General features: G+C 35.2%; 2 protein-coding genes across 3 annotated transcripts; both read left to right on the top strand.

Moving 5' to 3' along the window:
• The first annotated feature begins 849 nt into the window (after positions 1-849).
• Positions 850-5,797, top strand: LOC133315249 (WD repeat-containing protein DWA2). Of its 2 annotated transcripts, none has more exons than XM_061516837.1 (13): positions 850-1,060; positions 1,140-1,223; positions 1,294-1,426; positions 1,554-1,665; positions 1,983-2,082; positions 2,875-3,002; positions 3,378-3,447; positions 3,802-3,890; positions 4,186-4,231; positions 4,579-4,649; positions 4,731-4,804; positions 4,876-4,934; positions 5,422-5,797. In XM_061516837.1, the coding sequence occupies exons 1-13, from the start codon at positions 1,016-1,018 to the stop codon at positions 5,461-5,463; spliced, it is 1,053 nt and encodes a 350-aa protein (XP_061372821.1). In that variant the 5' UTR covers positions 850-1,015; the 3' UTR covers positions 5,464-5,797. The 2 variants fall into 2 exon arrangements, with proteins under 2 accessions (XP_061372821.1, XP_061372820.1); XM_061516836.1 differs by having other exon boundaries at positions 4,728-4,804.
• Positions 5,798-9,848: 4,051 nt separating this feature from the next.
• Positions 9,849-22,033, top strand: LOC133315253 (protein EARLY STARVATION 1, chloroplastic). Its single transcript, XM_061516842.1, has 11 exons — positions 9,849-10,483; positions 15,592-15,677; positions 15,812-16,005; positions 17,808-17,847; positions 18,593-18,674; positions 18,758-18,835; positions 18,934-19,059; positions 20,098-20,219; positions 20,722-20,761; positions 20,948-21,022; positions 21,755-22,033. The coding sequence occupies exons 1-11, from the start codon at positions 10,158-10,160 to the stop codon at positions 21,918-21,920; spliced, it is 1,335 nt and encodes a 444-aa protein (XP_061372826.1). The 5' UTR covers positions 9,849-10,157; the 3' UTR covers positions 21,921-22,033.
• The last annotated feature ends 564 nt before the right edge of the window (positions 22,034-22,597 follow it).

Here is a 22,597-nt window from a genome sequence, read left to right as displayed (position 1 = left end):
ACATGTAGTTTAGATAGATATATCGTAGTATGGAATATGTTGTAATTGCTAGTAGCTTAAGAAGTCATATGGGAAGGTAGCTGGGACGTTAGGAAGTTAGCATTTGATACGAAGAGCAAGATAGTATAAATAACATAATGTGATAGTTAGAAGTATGTTGATGAATGTATAAAAGAAGTCATTCAATGTAAAGAAGACATCAGATGAGTAATATCAATTACGTTCTTTTCATTGAATTTCACAGTTCATCTGTGTTTCTCTCTTTTACCCTTTACATATTCTTAAATCTGTATTAGTATGCACGCGGCCATGTCTAGTTGAGACACGACATTGTCCTCATGAAAATCATATTTTCTTGAATTTATTCATTTAGTCTCATATTTCAAGGATATCAAAGTGAAATTTAAAAGGTTTTTGACATGGTGCATGTTATGTGTTATTATTGTAATTGTAATGAAATTTGCATGTGATAACTATCTCATGATATCTATTACTTATTTTTATTGTAAATATTCGGATGAATTTTATTGTGAAAATTATATCATATTTATATAATTATATGCATGTTTACAAAAACTTGAAAGAAATAAAAATGTAATGGAAATAAAAAGGTAAACTTTTAAAAGAATAATGGGGAGGTAATATCTGAAAATCCAAATAACCTGCGATTTGTATAGGCCCACAGCTCACGTTTGACCCGCCCACAACAAGTGCCAGAATGGACTGGCTAGGCCCAATTGATAAGGAAGGGATGAACCAAAATAGTGATAATGGGCTTATTTGAAGCAGTGCTCCATTCAAAGCCCTCTGCATCTGCCGCTAATCCCTCGTACAAGGCAAAAACATGTCTTCGTAATAAATAAATTAGAAGAAGAAGAAGAAGAAGAAGAGAGCAAGCAGCAAAGTAGTGTCATATTTGGCTTTTAATTTTGGGCAGTGTGTCTGCAACTCTGCATTGAGGTGACGAACATTATAGTAGTAGAATCAGCTTCCGGCTAAGCAGCAAGCAAGAGCAATGCAAGCTGCATCATCAGGCATCGGATACGGTCTTAAGTATCAGGTCAAATTCTCAAAATCCTAACCAATTATCGTTCCCAGTAGTTTCCATTGATCTAATTATTCCCTCTCTCATATGATAGGCTAGATGCATATCAGATGTAAAGGCAGACACAGATCACACTAGTTTCCTTGCTGGCACTCTCAGCCTTAAAGAAGAAAATGAGGTAATTAGTCAGTTTTTATTTGTTTCTTTTGAGCCGAAATAGAAAAATAGAGTGAATCGTTCTTTCGCAGATTCATCTGATTCGGCTTTCGTCGAGTGGAACTGAACTGTTCTGTGAGGGATTGTTTTCACACCCCAACGAGATCTGGGACCTTGTCTCCTGTCCCTTTGATCAACGGATCTTCTCAACCGTATACTCTAACGGTACTCTACCTCTTCTTTTATTTTTATTTTTATTAACATTTTACCATATATTGAGATAGCTTGAGCTCGTGCATCATTTTAACATTCCAAGTTTGAAAAACTTCTGATTACCTTTATGTTCATAAAGGTGAATCGTATGGAGCAGCAATATGGCAGATCCCCGAGTTATATGGCGAGTTAAATTCCCCTCAGTTAGAGAGAATTACCTCCCTTGACACTCATGCTGGTAAGATTAAATGGTGAGTTTGCAATTCCCTTATGTCAGTTTTATCTTTTGCGCTTCAATTTTTATTATATGCTATGTCATTGCCAGGGGTTTATATAATTATCAGAAGGTGTTGAAGAAATTTATGGGGAGAGAATAGTTAAATATTGTTCTTAAACAAGATGTGATTTCTCCAGTTTATACTATTGGACTACTCTTTTGACTATGTCCTGGAAGATTTGCTTGTATTATTTAATAATCTTCCTGTTTACTATGTATGCTCATTTCACACTTTGAATTTGATACATTGATTTATTTTGTCTTCCTTACTAAATATTCTCCACCAAACAGTATCCTTTGGTGGCCATCTGGAAGGCATGATAAATTAATAAGCATCAATGAGGAAAATCTGCACTTGTGGAGTTTAGATGTTTCCAAGAAAACTGCACAGGTACGAAGTTCATGGCGTATTATATGCAGTTTGTGACATGTGCACACAGCAAAAAAGATGCTTATATATACAGGCATACAAAACACATATTGGTTCAAGATCACATGTTATCAGTATTGAAGTTACAAGCATTTGTCATGATGCAAACTAATAAATGGACCCTTACAAGGAGGAGGAAGAAAACATGGTGATTTGGGGAGAGTAAACAATGAAAGATAATTTGTTCTTGTGCAAAAAAGAAGCAGATAGTTTCTCTCTGGCCTCTTTGGGCATTTAAAATTCTAAAGTGAAAGGAAAAATATTTGCATTCCTTTAATTATTATACATGAACAATTAATCAGTTCATTAGGTTTTATTAATGATAGGCATTACAGAAAATGAAGGGTTGAAGATGAATGAATATATAGGTCGATGGATTTCCCCAAACAGCTATGATTCTGTGATGCTTCTTCAATCCATGATAAAAGCGACTGAGAAGTGGATCTTACAGATTGTCCATAATGGATCTAATTTTGTTCCCTTATAAGGGTTAATTATTTGGGTTGGAAAATTCAACATCAATATTAATTGCCTATCTGAGGGCAAGTCAAACACTACAAAGTTTCATGGGAAATTGGTGTCAGATAATAATGTATGTAAATGTAATTCAGAAATTGAGGATTTAAGATCTGGGTTGGGACTCTGATAATTACAGTACTGTGTGATTACAGTCACTACTATTTGTAAAATGCTGTGGGATTTTAGGTGATTTTATTTAGTTCCTCCACTGCCCTTCCCAACACATATGAACAGGTACAATCGCAAGATTCAGCTGGTATGCTGCACAAGTTATCTGGAGGGGCATGGGATCCGCATGATGTGAATTCTGTTGCTGCAACTTGTGAATCATATCTCCAATTTTGGGATGTCAGAACAATGGAGTATGTAATGTTCATATAACATCATTAATTCTTTTACCGGTTTATTTTAGTTGGTGACATGATAATATTTGACCCTGGGTCAGCATTGAGCACAAATGGCATTTAATACGCATGATGTTTGATTCTTTTTTTCCAAGTATGCTGTAATATGATTTTAGGCATCCTGAAACATCATTTAGTGTTATCTAATTTCGAAAGTCAATGTATTTGCAACTGTGCTCTTCCTTCTGTTTGAGTAAACTACTTACTTCATTTGAAGCCCGGGATTGAGGGTGCTGGGAAAGGGATATATATTCCCCTGCAACCAACTAGTTTTTGTATGAATTGGTACCACGTGGATTTTCATGTCTATTAATAGGATTCTTTGAATTACAGGAAGACTACTTCAATTGAGTGTTCTCATGTACGCAGTGTTGATTACCATCCTAAAAAGAAGCACATAATTGTAAGAGTTGAACTTTGTGATAGTCCTTATAGTGATAAGTGTATTTATACCTTTAAAATGGTTTTATAATCTCTGTCTAAGATAATGTGTTATTAATATTTCCTGTAATTCACCTATGATTTGATATGGATTGTCAGCATTTGTTGCTGACATTCAATTACAGATACTAATATGCATATCACAGATAACTATCTTTGATTTCTTTTCCAAGTATTAAAATATTTAATTTGCATTACATGATTTTTCTTTCTTTGATTATTCCTTGAGTTTACAGCAGCTACTGCCTTCTGAGATGGGAGTACTCTACCGTCTTTTGTTCATGTTGGCAAAATTGAATTGCTATGTTTTGTACAGGTTACTGCTGAACATGAGTCTGGGATACACATTTGGGATCTAAGAAAACCAAAAGTTCCCATCCAAGAGCTTCCAGGACATACACATTGGTACCTATCATGTATAGTTGCAAAACTAATTTTTTTTAGCTATATCCCCAGTTCAAGAACCCTATGTTCCAATTTCCTATCAAACCCCTGGTAGAAAAAGGAAAGAAAACAAAAAGTAAAGCGGAACAACTGCACTACATTCAGCGCTTCCATATATTGTTACAATCATGCTTTTAATGCAAAAATAACTAGTATTTTTTTAATTTCTTATAAACTTTGTCTTTAACGAAAATAAACTATTAGATATCATTTTTTCAGACATCTGATTGGTAATCTATATTGCTTGTATTGCCAGGACATGGACTGTCAAGTGTAACCCAGAGTTTGATGGAATGATTTTGGTTCTCTCTCTCTCTCTCTCTCTCACACACACACACACACACACATACATGGCTCCTCTAAATTGAGCAAGTAAGGGTGTATCTATCCTTGATTTATTTTAAAGTGCGTTGTGATCTTAACCCACTAGACTTGATGGTGGATAGATCTTGACTTGCTCACTTTAGAGATAAACTTACTTAGAGGAGCTTTTTTCCACTCGCGCGTGCACACATATACAAACAAACACAACCATACTTAATGACTTGTAAATCTCTTGCTAGTGTCCATTTGGTAAAGGTGGTCTGTATTCTAAATGATCATGTTATGGGGATATTTAGTTATTTGTCATGGAATGTGGATATTACAGAGTGCTGGTACGGATTCAACTGTCAACCTGTGGCTTGCCTCTACAAGCCATGATGAGTTAACTACTGAAAGGTCATTTTCTTATCTTTGATATTGTTACTCTTCTTTTATAACTGCATTTTTTTTTATTCACCTATGCTTGCATTTTAGCAGCCAAGCAGATTCACCTGCCCGATGGGTTGATCCATTACTTAATACGTACAGTGATTATGAAGACAGCATTTATGGTAAGAGCTTCAGTTTTTTTAATACTTTATCTTTACAGACTTTTGCATACCAATTTTGATTCGTTTTACAGGGCTCACGTGGAGTTCTCGTGAACCATGGATCTTTGCATCATTATCCTATGATGGCAGGGTAAGACCACAAGCAAATCTTTAGGCTTATTCTCAATTTTAGGTGATAAATTCTCTTCATGGAAAAATATAAATAAAAGATAAAATTATTCATAATGCCTGCATTACCTAGCTTGATATTTTTTTTTTTTGTATTATGCTTTATATGGATTATCTTAGCAGGTTAGCCCAATGGCCAGTATGCTATGACCGCAAAATAAATTAGTTTTGTCCAACCTGAGTCAATAGCATCATGAATTTTCCTCTTAGCAGAAGTGTCAATAGCATGCATATGGTCATAAGATCCGACTAATTCGTTGAACACTTGAATTTATAAACAAAAGTATTATTGCCTGTTTTATTATTTGCCCAGTGATTAGGACTTGGGTATAGCGATCTAAATCAGTGGCTTTCTCAAAGAATTTGATGGTTTTCTCGTGCAATTTACTAGCCTACATCAATCAGAAATCATCTCATCTCATTGATTTGATATTTCTTTTTCAAAACAGGTTGTTGTAGAATCAGTTAAGCCTTTCATCTCCAAAAAATGAAGTTCGACACCAATTGCCTTGTTGCTACCATTGGTCTTCTTGTGTATGTCAGTAATTTCCTGCCTCTCAGGTCTTGAGATAAACAGATGACTGGAGAGCCAAATGTTTATTGCTTCATGTCACCCTTGGTCGGTTTGACGTGGCTGAACATGTTTAATGTTAAATGTGTATGACATATTTGACCAGCAACCGTTGATAGCTCTGAAATCAACAAATTTTAGTTTAAATTTTTGTATTTCGACCTTAGAATTGTTTTTAGGTTGGATTATGTTTCTAGCCTATTCTTTGGTCAGGCATCCATCTTATGTAATTCATGGAGTCATTACATAATCTAATGAACTACAAGTTCTTTCTGTATCTCCTGAATTTGTTTTCGAATATGTTTAATTTCGTGGAAAGGGAATAACCTTTGTAGTTTATAAATCGGTTGTAATTGCAAAAGCGGTGTAAAGTGCTTAGATGAAAGGGGCTGAGTGCTGTGATAGCGACTAATGGGAAATCTTAATTGTGCCGCCCTTGCGAACTCATAGCTAGTTGGCTAATAACTGCGAAGCTGAGCCGCTAAACCTTGTTTTGTGTGGGCCAGATTTGTGGTATGACTATTTTGATCCAAGCGTTATGTGGATTGCTATAATTCCATGCGCGATGACTTGTCATCAAGACCTATCTGAGTGTGAAACTCAACATCGAAATGATCGTATTGGAAATCATTTATCATCCATGCAATTGACGTGCGGCTGTAGTGAATCGAAGACTTGAGAATTTGGATTTTACTTTCCAAAGTCCTAGCAACATGAATCTTGTATTAGCAAAAGTAATTCTGACAATAGAATTTAATAATTTCACAAAATTTTGTGATTGTTGAGAATATTACTCTTTTTTTAGAGTATCCAATTAATTTCGTTAATAGATGTACATTCAGTGACGTCCAAATCCTATAAAATTGGATTTGCACAAACTGACCATCACCTCAAAGCCAGTGTACTGTGCTAAAATGTGGTCCTCAAGAAAGAGGAAGAGTATCAGCTCTGAATTGGATATAATAAACACATGGCATCGTTTGGTTTCCTCGTAGAAGATCGATCCGAGGGTTCCTACACTTTCCAGCTGACTTGTTTTTCGTTGTTACGTGACGTGAAGAGCTTAATCACCATGAATTTTTCTGTCATCTTTTTTCGTACCACGTCAGCGCGCACTTCTCGAGTCAGCTTCTTATCCACAATTTTTCATTCTCATGGTCAACAGGTGATTTAATATGTCCTCGTGGCAAATTTGAAAGACACGTGGCGAGGCAACGTTTAAAAAAGTGTGGAAGGAAAGACGCTAGCATTTCTCGGTGACTAGACTTGGGGTTGGTTGTACTTGTGGATAAGGAGAGAAGACTTTGGTTTTCCAACGGGGGATTCAAGTCCACTTTCCATTTCTGTCATGTCGGTATCTCCCTATGGTCAGTTGATTTGTTGCTTCTTGTGTTTGGGAAATCGTTGGAGAGAGGATGTGTCCTAGAAATGACAAATTGTTTACTTAATTTTGTATAAACAAATTTAGTTGATTAGTTTATGTATCTCCGAATTTGTGAGGAGAACTATTTCTTTATATGTGAGGTTCAAACACAAAAAAAAGTGGGGTATCTTAAAGAGTGCGAATACTATTTTAATTTGTCTTAAGCACTTAATTGAAGAATCAATGTAATGAAAAAAATCTCGAGCGTTAATATATGGATTGGATATAAATTATAAGTGGTTGGTGGTTAAATTAGTATAAATTCTTGAATTGGATTCTCTTTTCTTTCACTCTTTAATTATTATATTTATTGCACTACGTCTATATCACACATATCTTTTTTTTTTTTTGGTATACATATCCCACGTATCTTATCAAACTTGATGACTTACTTGGTGCTGACTTGTGATAATTTTTACACAGATTTCTTATTTGTGATCATTTTTTATGGATTAGTCTCATAATAATATTTATGAAAATACACTGATCAACAGTTAAAAAACAAGTTCGAGGATAATTCAAAAATTGTAAACAATTAATTTAAATATTTGAATAATTAATAAAAAGTATTTACAATTGATTCGAATGTGTTTAGTTATTAATTTCTTTTTTAAATACAAATATTATTTTTTTGCAACTCTTTGGTAAGTAGTTATTATTAAATCATCATTATTGATGTATTTCAATAATTTTTTTATTTATTAACATATAAAAATTTATGGTAAGGGGAGACTTTATTTTAGGGTCAAGTAAATCTGTAATCTCAACTAGAATGATTAGAGATGTCTAAATTTGAACTTGTCATACAATTGTTGTGAGTATATCATACCTTCCCACTGACAAATAATATAATAATTTAATATACGCACAACATAATTTTTTTTATTTAATTTAAAAGTTTTAGATAATAATAATTTCATAATGGTAAGTACAAAGACAAATAATCCACTAGGGCTAGCCTAGTGGTGTGGGTGTGTGTGAGTGTGTGATTGTGTGTTCTATTCCCTGTAACCTACAAAAAAAAAGTACAAAGACAAATATTATCAAAATGTAAATACATAGGTGTACTAAAAAATAAATAAATTGTAAATACATAGTTAATGGGGTTGATTCATATAAATATATTATTTTTTTAATGCATAAAAATTTAAGTGAGATTAGATATCGATATCTCACTTGTTAGACAAGACTGATTCTAACTGTCAATTATTATTTATGGATGATAAATATATAAATATTAGTGTAAATTCTCATGCTTCCTTTAAATTTCCCCTTTAACTATATCTTTCTTTTTTTATATTGTGACTGATAATTTAATCATGCGTCAGTTTCTTCTAAAATGTTGAAAAATGTCTGAAGCACAATAGAACAACCGAATTTCTCTAATACAATTCTAAAACATATATACTGTAAAAAAATAACAAGATATCGTGGGGAAATTTAAAAACAAGGAGAAATGATATACAAAAGCATAAAATTTTAACCGCAAAATGTAAACTTGATTTAAAAAAGAGTAAATACCATTTTTGGTCCCTCACAAAAAACGTAGTCCCCACTTTAGTCCCTTACAAAAAAAAAATTAGTCAGTTGGTCCCTAACAAATTCAAAGTGGACCCATTTAGTTGAAATCGTGACTCCTCATAATTTCAAATTGTAAAAGGTGTTTTTTGTTAGAAACCCAAAAAGGATATCTACTCTTTAAAAAATATAATAAAGAAGACGAAACGTACGAAAAGAAAAGTGATAGAATATGAGAAAATAGAAGAAGAAGAAAAAAAGCATGACATCAATTAAAAGAAAATAGAACACCAAGGGCTGCTTTAAAGAAAGAAATATTTGTTTAATTAAAAAACATGTTTAATTTTTTTTAATAATATTTAGATAAAATTAAAAAATTATTTTCTTTTTCTTTTTCAGAAACTAAAAATAATATCTTCTATTTTTTTTTAAAATGTATCATAAAAATATTTTTAAAAGGCCAAAACAAAAGCACTCTCAAAAAGTAAGATATTTTATGAACATAGTTGATTATGTTAACATAGAACAAATATAAATAAGAAGTAATCCCTAATAAATATCAACATTAATTTTTCTCTTAATTTAAATCCCAAGTAAAAAGAATGTAGGGCCCGTTTGGTAGGAGGATTTTTTTTTGTTTTCCCGAGATTCTTTGGTTGGGTAAATAAGAATGCATCGTTAGGTACAGACTTTTTAAAATTTTCTCGGGAATCTGATTTTTCCAAGATTTCATTTTGTGTGTAATTTTTTTTGAAAAAATCATCCAGGAATACCATTCAAAAGGTGGTATTCTAGGATTTCTATGGCAAGGAAAAATTTAATACAACTAAACATAGTATCAAGAAAATTAACCCAATATTTCTGGGAATATGTTAATCTACCAAACAACTTTTTGATAACATTCCATAAAACTCATTTTCTCATCATATTCCTGGAAATTGTGATTCCCGGATAAAAAAAAATTTCTCCACTGCCAAACGCTCCCTGAAGTGTATATATATTCCAGTAAAAAAAAAAAGTTTGAGGATGGGCCTACCCTTTTTTTTCTTCTTCAAATTATTCTATAGTTATCATGTTAATGGAGTTGTTCACTTTCGCCTACAAATGACCACTTTCATATTCTAAACTTGTGATCATAAATAATTTTTACTTTTTGGTAACGATCATTAAATAAATTAAATTACAATAATAGTGTGATTTGGTGCTCCTCATCCAACAAACGACACAGTGGCGGTCGAAGAAATGACACTTGGCGACACCAAAGTGGAATAAGGGACACAGATGGTGGTGGGGCCCACGTGCTCACGTGTATACGTATATATGAGTAAATCTCGGGATACGCAGCCATGGCCGAAGCACAGCACAACCCGGATCTGATCTCATCGCTCTTCTCTTCTTCACTTCTCTCTCTTTCCTAAAATTCCAACATTCAAACTCACTCTTCACTCTTTAGATCAAATGCTTCAAAACAAAGATTACTCAGCCTTAGGCTTAGGCTCTTTTGCTTTATTATTTAACAAATATCCCTCTACTTCTAATTTTGTTCTCATTATTATTTTGTAACTAGTTAGTGAGAGAAGTGAAAAGGCAAAAAAAAACTAAAACAGTTACACAGTTACGCACTGCACTTAACTTCTTTGGTTAGTTAAATTTGTCAATGTCATTTGGCATTAATGGCGGCGAGTTCTAGAGGCTTCTCAACAACACAGTTTGATTTCGAGCTAAGAGTAAGGAAACTCAATGTTGCTCTGCTTTCTAACAATCACGTACTCGAGTTTTCCCGGAGAAAGCGTAGAAAGTTGTGCTTCGATACTCGACTCGGTAACGGTCAACTGCGTTGCTGTTGTTCCGACTCAGTAACTCCGATTCGCAGAACGAGTGGGCCTGGTAACGGTGGTGATAAGAACGAGGAATGGTGGTTCGATCCGAAGAAAAACCCTCACATTCACAGAGTCAGGGTTCAAGCCTCCCCTGCTGCAATGCCTTTCGCTTCTCCACCGTATGTCTATATCTTATGTTCCTTGCCTGAAAATTCATTCCTGTAATTAGGTCTCCGAACTTTGCATCTTTGTCTATAATCTCTATATTGATGGAAATTGAAAACGATGATCTTAACGGTGAAATGAAATGATAGGATGAATGTGCAATTTTCATATGAAACTGGATCTGTCGCTTGTACGCACTTGGTAATTTCTTCACTTTTATTCCCAAATCAAATGTACCGAGAATTTTCTGATCACGATTTATAATGTTCATGTGATAATGATAACCTACTCACTCTCTCCTTTTGGTTCAATCAGTAACTTGTGCTTTTTGCTTATAATGGAGAGTATAACATCAATGCTAGTGAAATCATTAAGATAGTTTACTAATCAGGGAGCCTGGCTTTATCTTGGCATTCTCTTCTATGGTTTCTAGCTTTTTTAGGACCAACGGGAGATGTGCTAATGATGACCGTGTTGTGGTTTGTAAGAGATGAAAATGGTTTTATATACATTAGCTATGTATGTAAGAATTAAGATGCATCAACCTTATCGGGGACTTGAACAATGAGTTTGGTTAGGCAAAATGACCAACGGGGCTACATAAATTTTTACAATATCGGGTTGTATATACAAATTGTGAATGTTGATGTCGGTGGTACACTTAAATAGCTTAATTATATTCGAATTATTATGCTTGTTTAAAATGGAAATTATCTAGATGTTGATAATGTCATAAGGCTGACATGCTCTGACCTACATTTAAGAGCAAGGAAGGATGAAGCTTACTTTTATTTTTCCTCCGTGTTTATTCTTTCTAGTCTCCACTGTATTTTTCAGAAAATAAACGATGCTTTGTTTGTGGAAGAGATCATTTCATTGGATGTTAGTTGGATTTTGTTTATACTTTATACAACCTACTGTAGAAAATTAGAATTCAAACATGTTTCCGTTTTTATTTCCTATTAATTAGGATTGATTATGATTGATTAGGATTAATTGTGATTGATTAGAATTGATTGTGATTAGGATTGTGATAGGATTGATTAGTCATCGCTTAGTCATTCTTAGCGATTCTTTCTTGTATAAATACTCACTCATGTAATTTATTCAATATCAATATACAAAAACTTCTTTTCAATATGGTATCAGAGCGGGTTCGTTCCTACCCTAATTCAAATCTGAAATAACCATCCAAACACTTCCATCACCGTCAAACACCTCCTAAACACTGCCTTGAATCTGTCCAACACAGAAACCTAGTTTACTGACCTCCGATCAAAAAAGTGAGGTGACCATTCGACTCAGAAGGATCCGACGAGTCGACCGCCGCTGGACCCATCGCCGTCAGCCGCTGCACGCGCCACCACGCGCCGCCTTCCAGACGTTTTTTTTTTCCGTCGCGACTTGCACAGACCTTCTCGCCGGCTTCTCCCCTTCCTGTTCCAGAGGTCAGATCAAAAGTTTACAAAACTTGATTTTTCATCAACGGTCAACCCTTCTCTTTTTATTCATGGCTTCCTCAAAACACTCTTTTTATTACCACGAGCAACCTCCTAAGGCCACTAGTCATGTGGTCCAGCAAGGTACAACTTTCCATGTTGATAGTCAAAATCATTGGATCCTTGATTCTGGAGCCTCTGATCATATGACAGGTAATCTTGGCTTGTTTTGTTCATACACTCCATATTCTGAACCTTCTCGGGTCAAGATCGCCGATGGCAGTTTTTCCCAGATTGCGGGACACGGCACCATTAAACTTTCTGAGCTGATTACTTTGACATCAGTTCTTTATGTTCCTTCTCTGACTTGTAATCTCATTTCCATTAGCAAGCTCACCTCTGAGTTGCATTGCTTTGCTAAATTCTTTCCACATGGTTGTGTTTTTCAGGAACAGGACTCGGAGAGGATGATTGGCAGTGCTAGAGAGGATTGTGGACTTTACTACTTTGAGGAGGATGTAACTCATGAAGCTGTTTTCGTAGAAAAAAACTCTATGTTTCCTTTTGATTCATGTAATGATGTTATGCTGTGGCATCGTAGGCTAGGCCATCCAAATTTTATTTATCTTCAGAAGTTGTTGCCAAACTTATTTATTAATAAAAGTCCAAGTTTGTTTTCTTGTGATATTTGTCAACTTGCCAAGCATACTCGTGCTCATTATCCTTCTAAAGTTCACCATGACTCTTCCCCATTTTCCTTAATTCATAGCGACATATGGGGTCCAGCCCGTGTTAAAAATATTTCAGGTACTCGATGGTTCATTACCTTCATTGATGACCATTCTCGAGTTTGTTGGGTGTATCTTCTAAAGGATAAGTCCGATGCTGCATCCGTGTTTAAAAAATTTCATGCCATGGTTCAAACCCAATTCCAAGTTGCTATACAAATTCTTCGTACAGATAATGGCAAAGAGTATTTTAACTCTATTCTTGGAGAATATCTTTCCCAACATGGCATCCTTCACCAAAGCTCGTGTCCTGACACACCCCAACAAAACGGAGTTGCGGAAAGAAAAAACCGAGATCTCCTTGAAGTTGCTCGGGCTCTTATGTTTACCACGAGTGTTCCTAAATATCTTTGGGGAGAGGCAGTTCTCACTGCCTCGTATCTGATAAATCGAATGCCATCTCGCATTCTGAAATTTCAGTCTCCTCTTTCTAGTCTTGTTCGTATCTTCCCTTCCTTCCGAGGTGTCTCCTCCTTACCTCTCAAGTTATTTGGTTGTGTTGTATTTGTCCATATTCCCTCCCATCAACGGTCTAAGCTTGATCCTAAGTCTCTCCAGTGTGTCTTTATTGGTTATTCTCCTACTCAACGTGGCTATAAGTGTTATTCACCCTCTCTTCGTAAGGTCTTTGTCTCTATGGATGTCACTTTTTCTGAGAATGACCCTTTCTTCCCCTCGACTTCTCTTCAGGGGGAGTCTATAGGAGTAGATGAAGATCAGTCATGGGAACCTATTAATGCCACAGTATTACCTCTACTTTTAGAAACAGGGGGAGCTACAGAATCCTCACCATCAGGAGCCTCCTCAAAATGGGGACAAGTCTATAGCAGGCGAAAGCCTCCTCAAAGTGTGAATAACCCAGAGCCTCTACACTGCCAGGATTCTGAACCATGTTCTAGTTCCAGCACCCCAATACTTGAGTGTCATGGTGAAAATGATCTACATTTGCCCATTGCTCTCAGAAAAGGTACTCGATCTTGTACTACTCATCCTATTTCTAATCATATTTCATATGGAAAGTTGTCCCCAGGGTTTCGTGCTTTCAATACTATGTTGGATAGTACAAAGATACCGAGAAATATACATGAGGCTCTCAATGATAAAAAATGGAGGGATGCTGTCTTTGAAGAAATGAATGCTTTAGAAAGAAATGGAACTTGGGAGATAGTGACCCTACCCAAAGGAAAAAAGGTAGGATGCAAATGGGTGTTTACAATAAAATTCAATGCAGATAATAGCATCAACAAATACAAGGCAAGATTGGTCGCAAAGGGTTTCACTCAGACTCATGGGATAGATTATCATGAGACTTTTGCTCCGGTTGCTAAAGTCAATACCATCCGAGTTCTCTTATCTCTTGCTGCCAATCTAGATTGGCCTCTGCAACAGTTAGATGTGAAGAATGCATTCCTAAATGGTGACTTACATGAAGAAGTCTATATGGATCCTCCACCTGGTTTTGAAAAGGGAAATGGATCAGTGTGTAAACTAAAAAAGTCTCTATATGGATTGAAACAGTCTCCCAGAGAATGGTTCGACAAATTCACACAAGCAGTCAAAAGAAGAGGCTTCATTCAAGCACAGACTGATCATACTCTCTTCCACAAACACTCTAAGGATGGTAAAATTGCTATTCTTATTGTATATGTAGATGATATAATTCTTACAGGTGATGATATTGAGGAATTGAACACCTTGAAGAAATTTCTAGCAGCTCAATTTGAACTCAAAGACCTTGGCACTCTCAAATATTTCCTTGGTATGGAAGTTGCTAGGAGCAAAACAGGTATCACTCTAACACAAAAGAAATATGTTCTAGATCTTTTGTTGGAAACAGGAATGTTAGGGTGTAAACCTGCTGAGACACCTGTGGAACCTAATACCAAGTTAGGTATTGAAGATGGAAATGAGGTGGATAAAGAACAATATCAGCGATTGGTTGGTAAACTAATCTACTTATCTCATACGCGTCCTGACATTGCCTTTGCGGTGAGTATGATTAGTCAATTCATGCACTCACCCAAGGAGAAGCATCTTAGTGCAGTCTATAGGGTGCTTAGATACCTCAAGAATACTCCAGGAAGAGGATTATTCTTTAAAAAGGGGTATAAAAGGACAATTGAAATCTACACTGATGCAGATTGGGCAGGCTCATCAGTAGACAGAAGATCTACCTCAGGCTATTGCACCTATGTGTGGGGAAATCTTGTTACTTGGAGAAGCAAAAAGCAAACAGTGGTTGCAAGAAGTAGTGCTGAAGCAGAATTTCGAGCTTTAGCTCATGGAGTTTGTGAAGGAATCTGGTTGAGAAGACTTCTTCAAGAGTTGAAGATTTCATATTCCCTACCAATAAAACTATATTGTGACAACAAGGCAGCTGTTAGCATTGCTCAAAATCCTGTGCATCATGATCGAACAAAGCACGTGGAAGTTGATCGTCACTTCATCAAAGAAAAATTAGATGATGGAAGTGTGCATTTGATATATGTTCCAACCAAAGAGCAAACGGCAGATATCCTTACCAAGGGCCTACACCGTCCAGCATTCGAAGACTTGATTGGCAAGTTGGGAATGATCAATATTTACCTCCCAACTTGAGGGGGAGTGTAGAAAATTAGAATTCAAACATGTTTCCGTTTTTATTTCCTATTAATTAGGATTGATTATGATTGATTAGGATTGATTATGATTGATTAGGATTAATTGTGATTGATTAGAATTGATTGTGATTAAGATTGTGATAGGATTGATTAGTCATCGCTTAGTCATTCTTAGCGATTCTTTCTTGTATAAATACTCACTCATGTAATTTATTCAATATCAATATACAAAAACTTCTTTTCAATACCTACGGTAACTGAATGATTATGCTGCTTTATGCCATAATGGCCACAGATCCTTTCGGAAGCAGGACAAATTCTTTCCTCGTTGCACCCCAAGAAATTCTGGTCCACAGTCACGTGATACTCCACCGAAAAGAGGTAGTTTATGATTTATATTCATACCGTTTTATATCTGCCCTAAACATTAATGAAGGCCATTTTAGATGTTTTATATTTGTTAATCATGGAGTGTTAAATATTATGTCTGTTTGTGTTCACCGGTTCCTACACAGACACTGGCATAGCAAATGAGAAGGACTGGGGTATCAGCTTATTAAATGAAAATGTTAATGAGTCCGGCACTAATGAAGATGGGAGTACCTGGTACAGAGAAAGTGGGGAAGAACTGGGTGAAAATGGATATAGATGTAGATGGACAAGAATGGGTGGTCAATCCCATGATGGTTCCTCAGAATGGAAAGAAACGGTATTTGTAGTTATAGTATTTGAATGTGTATATATATTTTCTTTTTTTCTTATGGAAGCAGTTTATGTTAAAGTAACTTTTTGAATGAAAGCAATCTTATCTCTTGTATTTTTCTATGTTTAGTCATCAAATATAATCTCGTTTGATACCCACCTCAAAATTATCTTGGTTTGCTTAAAGAGATCATTATACTATAATAAAGGAGCGATCTTTTATAACAAATATAAAGGAGTGATCTTAATTTCCAAACTGTAGATCGTAAAGATTTCCATGCTGACTTTCTGTTGAGAAAGGATTTATTGGTAAAAACATTAATGATAAAAACTTATGAGTGAATACTTCACGTTTGGGCTTTTAAAGACAGAGGACTAGAGTAACTTAACGCCTGTTGGATTAAATACTACAATGGCTTAGATAAATGTCTTAGTATGCCAAGTATGGTTGCATGTAATCTTAAAGAGGATCTTGGTGTGTAAGTACTTCATATACCTTGAAAATAAGGGCAAAGGGAAAACCCCAGTGCATAAGGCTCACCAACTTTGCTAAGGTAGGGATGAGGGTCGATTGTATGTAACCTTATTCTCGCATTTTTACAAAAAGGCTGTTTCCGGGCTCGAACCCTTGATCTTCTGGTCAAAAAGGAGTAACCTTACTGCTGCTCCAATGCTTGCCCTCTTCATATACCTTGAAAATATTGAGCAGAAATCTTCATTCAAATATTTTTAGAAATTCAATTTTTACTCTTACAGTAGCTCTTGTAATTTGAAACATATTTATGTATTTAGTGCTGAATAACTTTATAGAAATGCTCGTCTTCGTGACAAGGAAATTTTTTATTTATCCTTGAATTATCATAACAATGAATCAATCTTTTCCACTACAAGTGAAATCTTAATTTGGAAAAGATCTTAGAATTCTTTAATCTGCGGTACTTTTATCACCTACACTTCTCTTACCATCTGTAAAGAACCAATTCAACCCAAAAGCTTAAGCTGGTGGGTGAGGGCTTTTTAATGATTTTATATATCTCAACACGCCCCCTCACACGAGAGCCCACTGGGCTTGAAGGGTGGACAATGCACAGGCCCACCTACCTGTGCGAACAAAGAAATTCCACTTGAAAGAAAGTGGGGGGCGGCGAGGATTGAACCCGGGACACGAGGCTCTGATACCATGTAAAGAACCAATTCAACCCAAAAGCTTAAGCTGGTGGGTGAGGGCTTTTTAATGATTTTATATATCTCAACACCATCAAAGTTTGTAAAATCTGATTATCTACAATTATAATCTGGAATTGTTTTTTTTCTTGATTAAGTTTTGCAGCTTTTCATGTAATTTATTTCGTTCAATTCAAAATATTATTTTCCCTTATTTTTGAACTATTTGTGGTAAATCCTGACATAATTTGGAGGTTAATCATAAAGAAATATTACTTTCGGGAAATCTTCAAGGGTTTCTTTCAATTTTTATGATTCATTCTGGTTAATTATTGATATATTATGAGTCTCATGTCCCTCAAAGCTTATTTTTGGGTAAACCCAGGAGCTGCATAATTTCATTGTCACCAGATATTTGTTCAGATGTTTTGAGTACTCTACATTAACATTTTTCTGTAGCTGAATCAAATATGATTTTCAGCTCAATTTATTTGAAGTATGGTAGGTTGGTATTTTCTTTATAATCGCATCAAGTGTCTTCGTAGGTGGATTCATTTTTAATGTTAGATTGACAGTATTCATAACCTTATCAGTATTACACCCCAGGTGGATTCATTTAATTGGCTTTATTGATCTAATTGACAGTGGTGGGAGAAGAGTGACTGGACTGGATATAAGGAGCTAGGTATGTTACTTCCTTTATGTTTGATATAGCAGCCTGAAATTACTAGATACTTTTAGGATTTCTTAGTGTGTGTTTGGGGTCAGTCCAGAATTACTTCTGGGCAGAAGTACATGATTGTCCTGTCCGAAAGTTAGTTTGAGGGGTTCAAACTTACTTTTGGACCCTTGCTCAAACATGATGTTCTATCATTTAGCATAGTTCTAGAGATTTATATGTCAATACTAATTGTTAATAACATTTGGTTGATCTATGATTACGTGTACATATAAAAATACGTTCTTTCATATTGCCTGCTCCAATATATGCAATTTTTTCAACATCTATACAAACTTCTAAAGTTCGTGTCAAATGCAATGACTGCATGCTTGTAAGAAAGACGGAGTCAAAATAGAATAAATAAATATATGAATAAAGTGTTATTAAAGATCTCCCTACCAAATGACAGGATAACTTAACTGTCCTTCCAGACACTGTCCTACCCTTTCTCACAGTTGATAAGCAGATTGTGCTGTTAGCATGCCATTCGATGCTCTCTTTTTTCTCGTATTTCATACTGCTATAAGGAATGGCAATATCATCTGAGCTTCATTAAATTTTTGACTGAATCAGCTACCATTATTATCTAATGGTGTAATTGATTGAAGAAATACTGAGTAACGGGGCTGTTGCATCATTATTTGTCAAACTCTTATTCTAAATATTGTGACTTGTGAGTGCATGCAATCAATTTTATAAGTTCTCGCAGGTGTGGAGAAATCTGGTAGAAATTCTGAGGGGGATTCATGGTGGGAAACGTGGCAGGAAAATCTTCATCAAGATGAATGGAGGTCATTAGTTCATTTCTCTGTATGCTGTGAATAAGAAACCCTATGAATTCTTAACATGATGTCTTGCATGTTTAAATTTGCAGTAACATAGCAAGAATAGAAAGGAGTGCACAAAAACAAGCAAAATCAGGAACTGAAAATGCTGGATGGTATGAGAAATGGTAAGTTTATGTACTTTACATAAAAAAACTGGTACTCTGTATGCATTATTAATGAATCAAATGCATTTAGAATTTTTGACTCTGTTCAATTTGGTTAGGTGGGAAAAATACGATGCTAAAGGCTGGACTGAGAAAGGGGCCCATAAGTATGGTAGACTGAATGAACAATCATGGTGGGAAAAGTGGGGAGAGCATTATGATGGAAGAGGATCTGTTCTCAAATGGTATGTATTCTGATTTTCCTATCTAATGAATTTGCTTTAAATGTTGTCTGCAACTTCTTGTTGCTATATATATATATGTGTGTGTGTGTGTGTGAATAATGAGGATTATGTTAAATAGGCACAGTTGTATCATCTAGTTCTAAAAACTCATCATAGAATTTTGTATGCATATAACCATCAATTATATATAACTATTATGTTGATCATGTTTACCAAATTTTAGAAATATTAAATGACTACAAGTATTAAGTATGTGAACAAATGGTAAATATCTTAATTTGTTGTGTGATTATATTATAGATTAGTTTTAAGATATTTGTCATGAACTAACTATCTCAAAAGCTTAAGTTATTAGATAAAGATGCGTGAATAGTTTTTTTTTTTTATATTTGTAACATGCCTCTTCACGCAAGAGTTCTTTGGGTCTGAAACATGGACAATGCATGGGCCTACATACCTTGTAATAAAATTCAACTTTTTATTAGGAGAATTGCGCGGGGGGGGGGGGGGGGGGGGGGTGATCAAACTCTAGATCACTTGGTTTTAGAGGCTCTCGTACCATATCATGAACCAACTATACCAAAAGTTTAAGTTCTTAGGTGAATACACTTGAATAATTTATATCAACATCTCTAACAATATTGATGGACGTTGATTAACATGAAATTTTTTGAGCATGACATGCATGGTGCACTTTCAAACTTTCAGTCCAACAGTGGATTTTGTGAAATTTTGTCCTATAAAAGGTTATTCATTGGTGTAAGATTGATTTTGATTTATGCTAATATCAATGGATACTATGGTTACATGTGTTGAATTATGATATTTTAACTGCGACCTCAATATTGTTTTCATTTATATTTTTTAGTTTTTCACACTTGTTCTTCTTTCTTTTCTTGTCTCCTATTTAAATGTAATTTTCCTGTTGATTTTCTTGGATACAAGTTGATCAGATTTCTAGCCAGAAAGAGTTCATTTTATACAAGTTCTGAATTTTATCTTCTTCATGCTTCCTCTTCCTTGCTTACACTTCCTCAGGACAGATAAATGGGCTGAAACTGAGCTTGGAACAAAATGGGGAGACAAGTGGGAGGAGAGGTTCTTTAAAGGCATAGGTTCGCGTCATGGGGAAACATGGCATGTATCTCCAAGCAGTGAACGTATGTTATACTTACTATAAATTTAGTTTAATTACAAATTCTACTTTCACATTCATTTCAGATTTGGTTGTTCCCTTTCAGTAACCAAACGCCATGTCTTTTTATTCCACTTGAAGTTTATCAGAGTGATAGATGTAGTCTTGGAGAGGTCGCATTCCATTTGAACCTTGGGTGTTTGTCTTCATATAGAAATAATGAAATATAGACTGAGTTACTGGTCTTGAGATACTAATCATGTATCTTATGACTCTGAAGAGTTGGATTGCTCTTTCTTCGAAGGTCCATAAAATCGGCCTTCTCTTATTGATTCTGCTTTATAGCATTCTGAGTTTTCTCGTATAAGTTCATGTTCCAAGGGGAAGCAGCTGCGATGGGCTGCTTGCTAGCTTTCTTTCTTTCTCTTGTTCTTTATTTGCTTGCTGCATGGTTTTCGCTCTTTAACATAACTGTATTTGGTTTACTACATTTTTTAAATTCGATGCAATTTTCATCCTTATACCAGGTTGGTCAAGAACTTGGGGAGAAGAGCACTTTGGAAACGGGTATGGAATCAAAAGCTACTGTACAGCTAATTAGTTGGATTATTTGTTCATGATAATAGCTTAGAATGGATTATTGAATAGATCTCTATCGAATGTCTCAATTTTTTATGCGATTCTCAAAATGCTTTTCTGAAATGTTGCTTTCTCTACCATATTGCTAACTGATTCGACTTTTGCCTGTAACAGGAAAGTCCATAAGTACGGAAATAGCACAACCGGTGAAAGCTGGGACATAGTTGTAGATGAGGAAACTTATTATGAGTAAGAACATTCTTTTCAACGACAAACAAATCCATTATATATATATATATACACACACACACTGTGAGGTAGAGTGTGGGACTAGTCTCTAATCGGGTGTGAACTTCGCCCTAAGCCCCTAACCACAAGGTGCTTCTAGTTATATATATGAAAAAACCCTCTAAAGGGAGCATATAAAGAGTATATCTACCCTTAGTTTAATCTAAAGTCAATGATGCATGGGGGTGCTGTACCCGTACTGGTTTTTTACTGGTACTTGTTGGGTACGAAGCCAATACTTTTTTTTTTATACATCTTGGTCAAGCATTCCAATAAACTGATATCACTTAAATACAAGCCTGTCCCTTAATACACAAGTTTTGTTGCTAAGCTGTTTGGTTTGCTACTAAATGAAACAAACTGCTACTTCATCCTTTGATTCCTTTCAAATCTTCTATCCTTTTTAATACATATTTACTTGGTATAATTTATGGTGTCTTGTTGAAAACTGAGTTAGAACATTGTAAATAATGTATTTATTATCGTAGGATTTAATTACTTCATTGTCTAGATTTTTATAATTCTATGTATGTCCTCCCGTTTAGTTTTTAGAAATTTTACCCATATCCTTGTAGTACAGACTAAAGGGTATCCTAATATTAGCTTCTAAAAAAATTTGAGGGTGGATACACTTGATAGCCATATTGCAATATATGTTCAATTTGAATTTGACAATATGTCTCTTTTATGAAGGGCTGAACCTCATTATGGATGGGCTGATGTCGTGGGTGATTCAAGCCAATTACTTTCAATTGAGCCTCGGGAGAGGCCACCCGGTGTCTTCCCCAATTTAGACTTCGGTTCACCTCCGTCACCCGAAGCTGATGATTCCCCGGATGATTTGCCGCCATCACAATGAAGAGCATATTTGCAAGCCCCATTGTTTATTTTGTTTAATTTTATTAGAGAGATCTCATCATAACGAGCGAAACTCCATTTGTAAAAGGTGCATTGTGGATCAATCATTTTATTCATTCTTTCCATCTTTAAGTTTTTTTTCTTCCGCTTTCCACTTCTAATTATATCATGAAAATTGATATGATGTTCGTGTTATTGTTCGTGATGTTGAATTTTTTTTTTTAGGGTACAAAAATAATTGGTAGTTATGTGCTCCTAATTAGATCATGCCACTTAACCAAAGATTCTAAACATGGCTTGATCGTTATAATTTCCAGTTTTAATCACAGGGAAATTTGTCGGCACGGACAAGATATAACAATTTCTATCAAACTATCAGGCCGCTTGCCCTTTCAGTTTTAGAGTTCCTTTTTCCATATTCACAGACATGTTATAGAGAGTCGAATATTGGTAAATCTCTTCCTTCAATTGTAATTGCTGTCTCCGATTGCTTCAGACGAATCCAGTCTCCATTTTGAAGGGTCAACAGACTCTCTCTCTCACCCGTGAAATAACAAAATCTATTTTCCTTTTTTTTTTTTTTTAGTACAGAAAATCTAATTTCCTTTGTGACTACTTGTATAGAAGAATTTATCAACATTTTGAAAACGGCTACCTATACCGATCAGGCCATCACTA

The sequence above is a fragment of the Gastrolobium bilobum genome, unplaced genomic scaffold (assembly GCF_033153095.1).
Source record: "Gastrolobium bilobum isolate Gb01-03AN ecotype WA unplaced genomic scaffold, APGP_CSIRO_Gbil_v1 utg5152, whole genome shotgun sequence".
Taxonomy (NCBI): domain Eukaryota; kingdom Viridiplantae; phylum Streptophyta; class Magnoliopsida; order Fabales; family Fabaceae; genus Gastrolobium; species Gastrolobium bilobum.
Note: the sequence above shows the minus strand (reverse complement) of the source record. Positions and strands in the feature narration are given on the sequence as shown.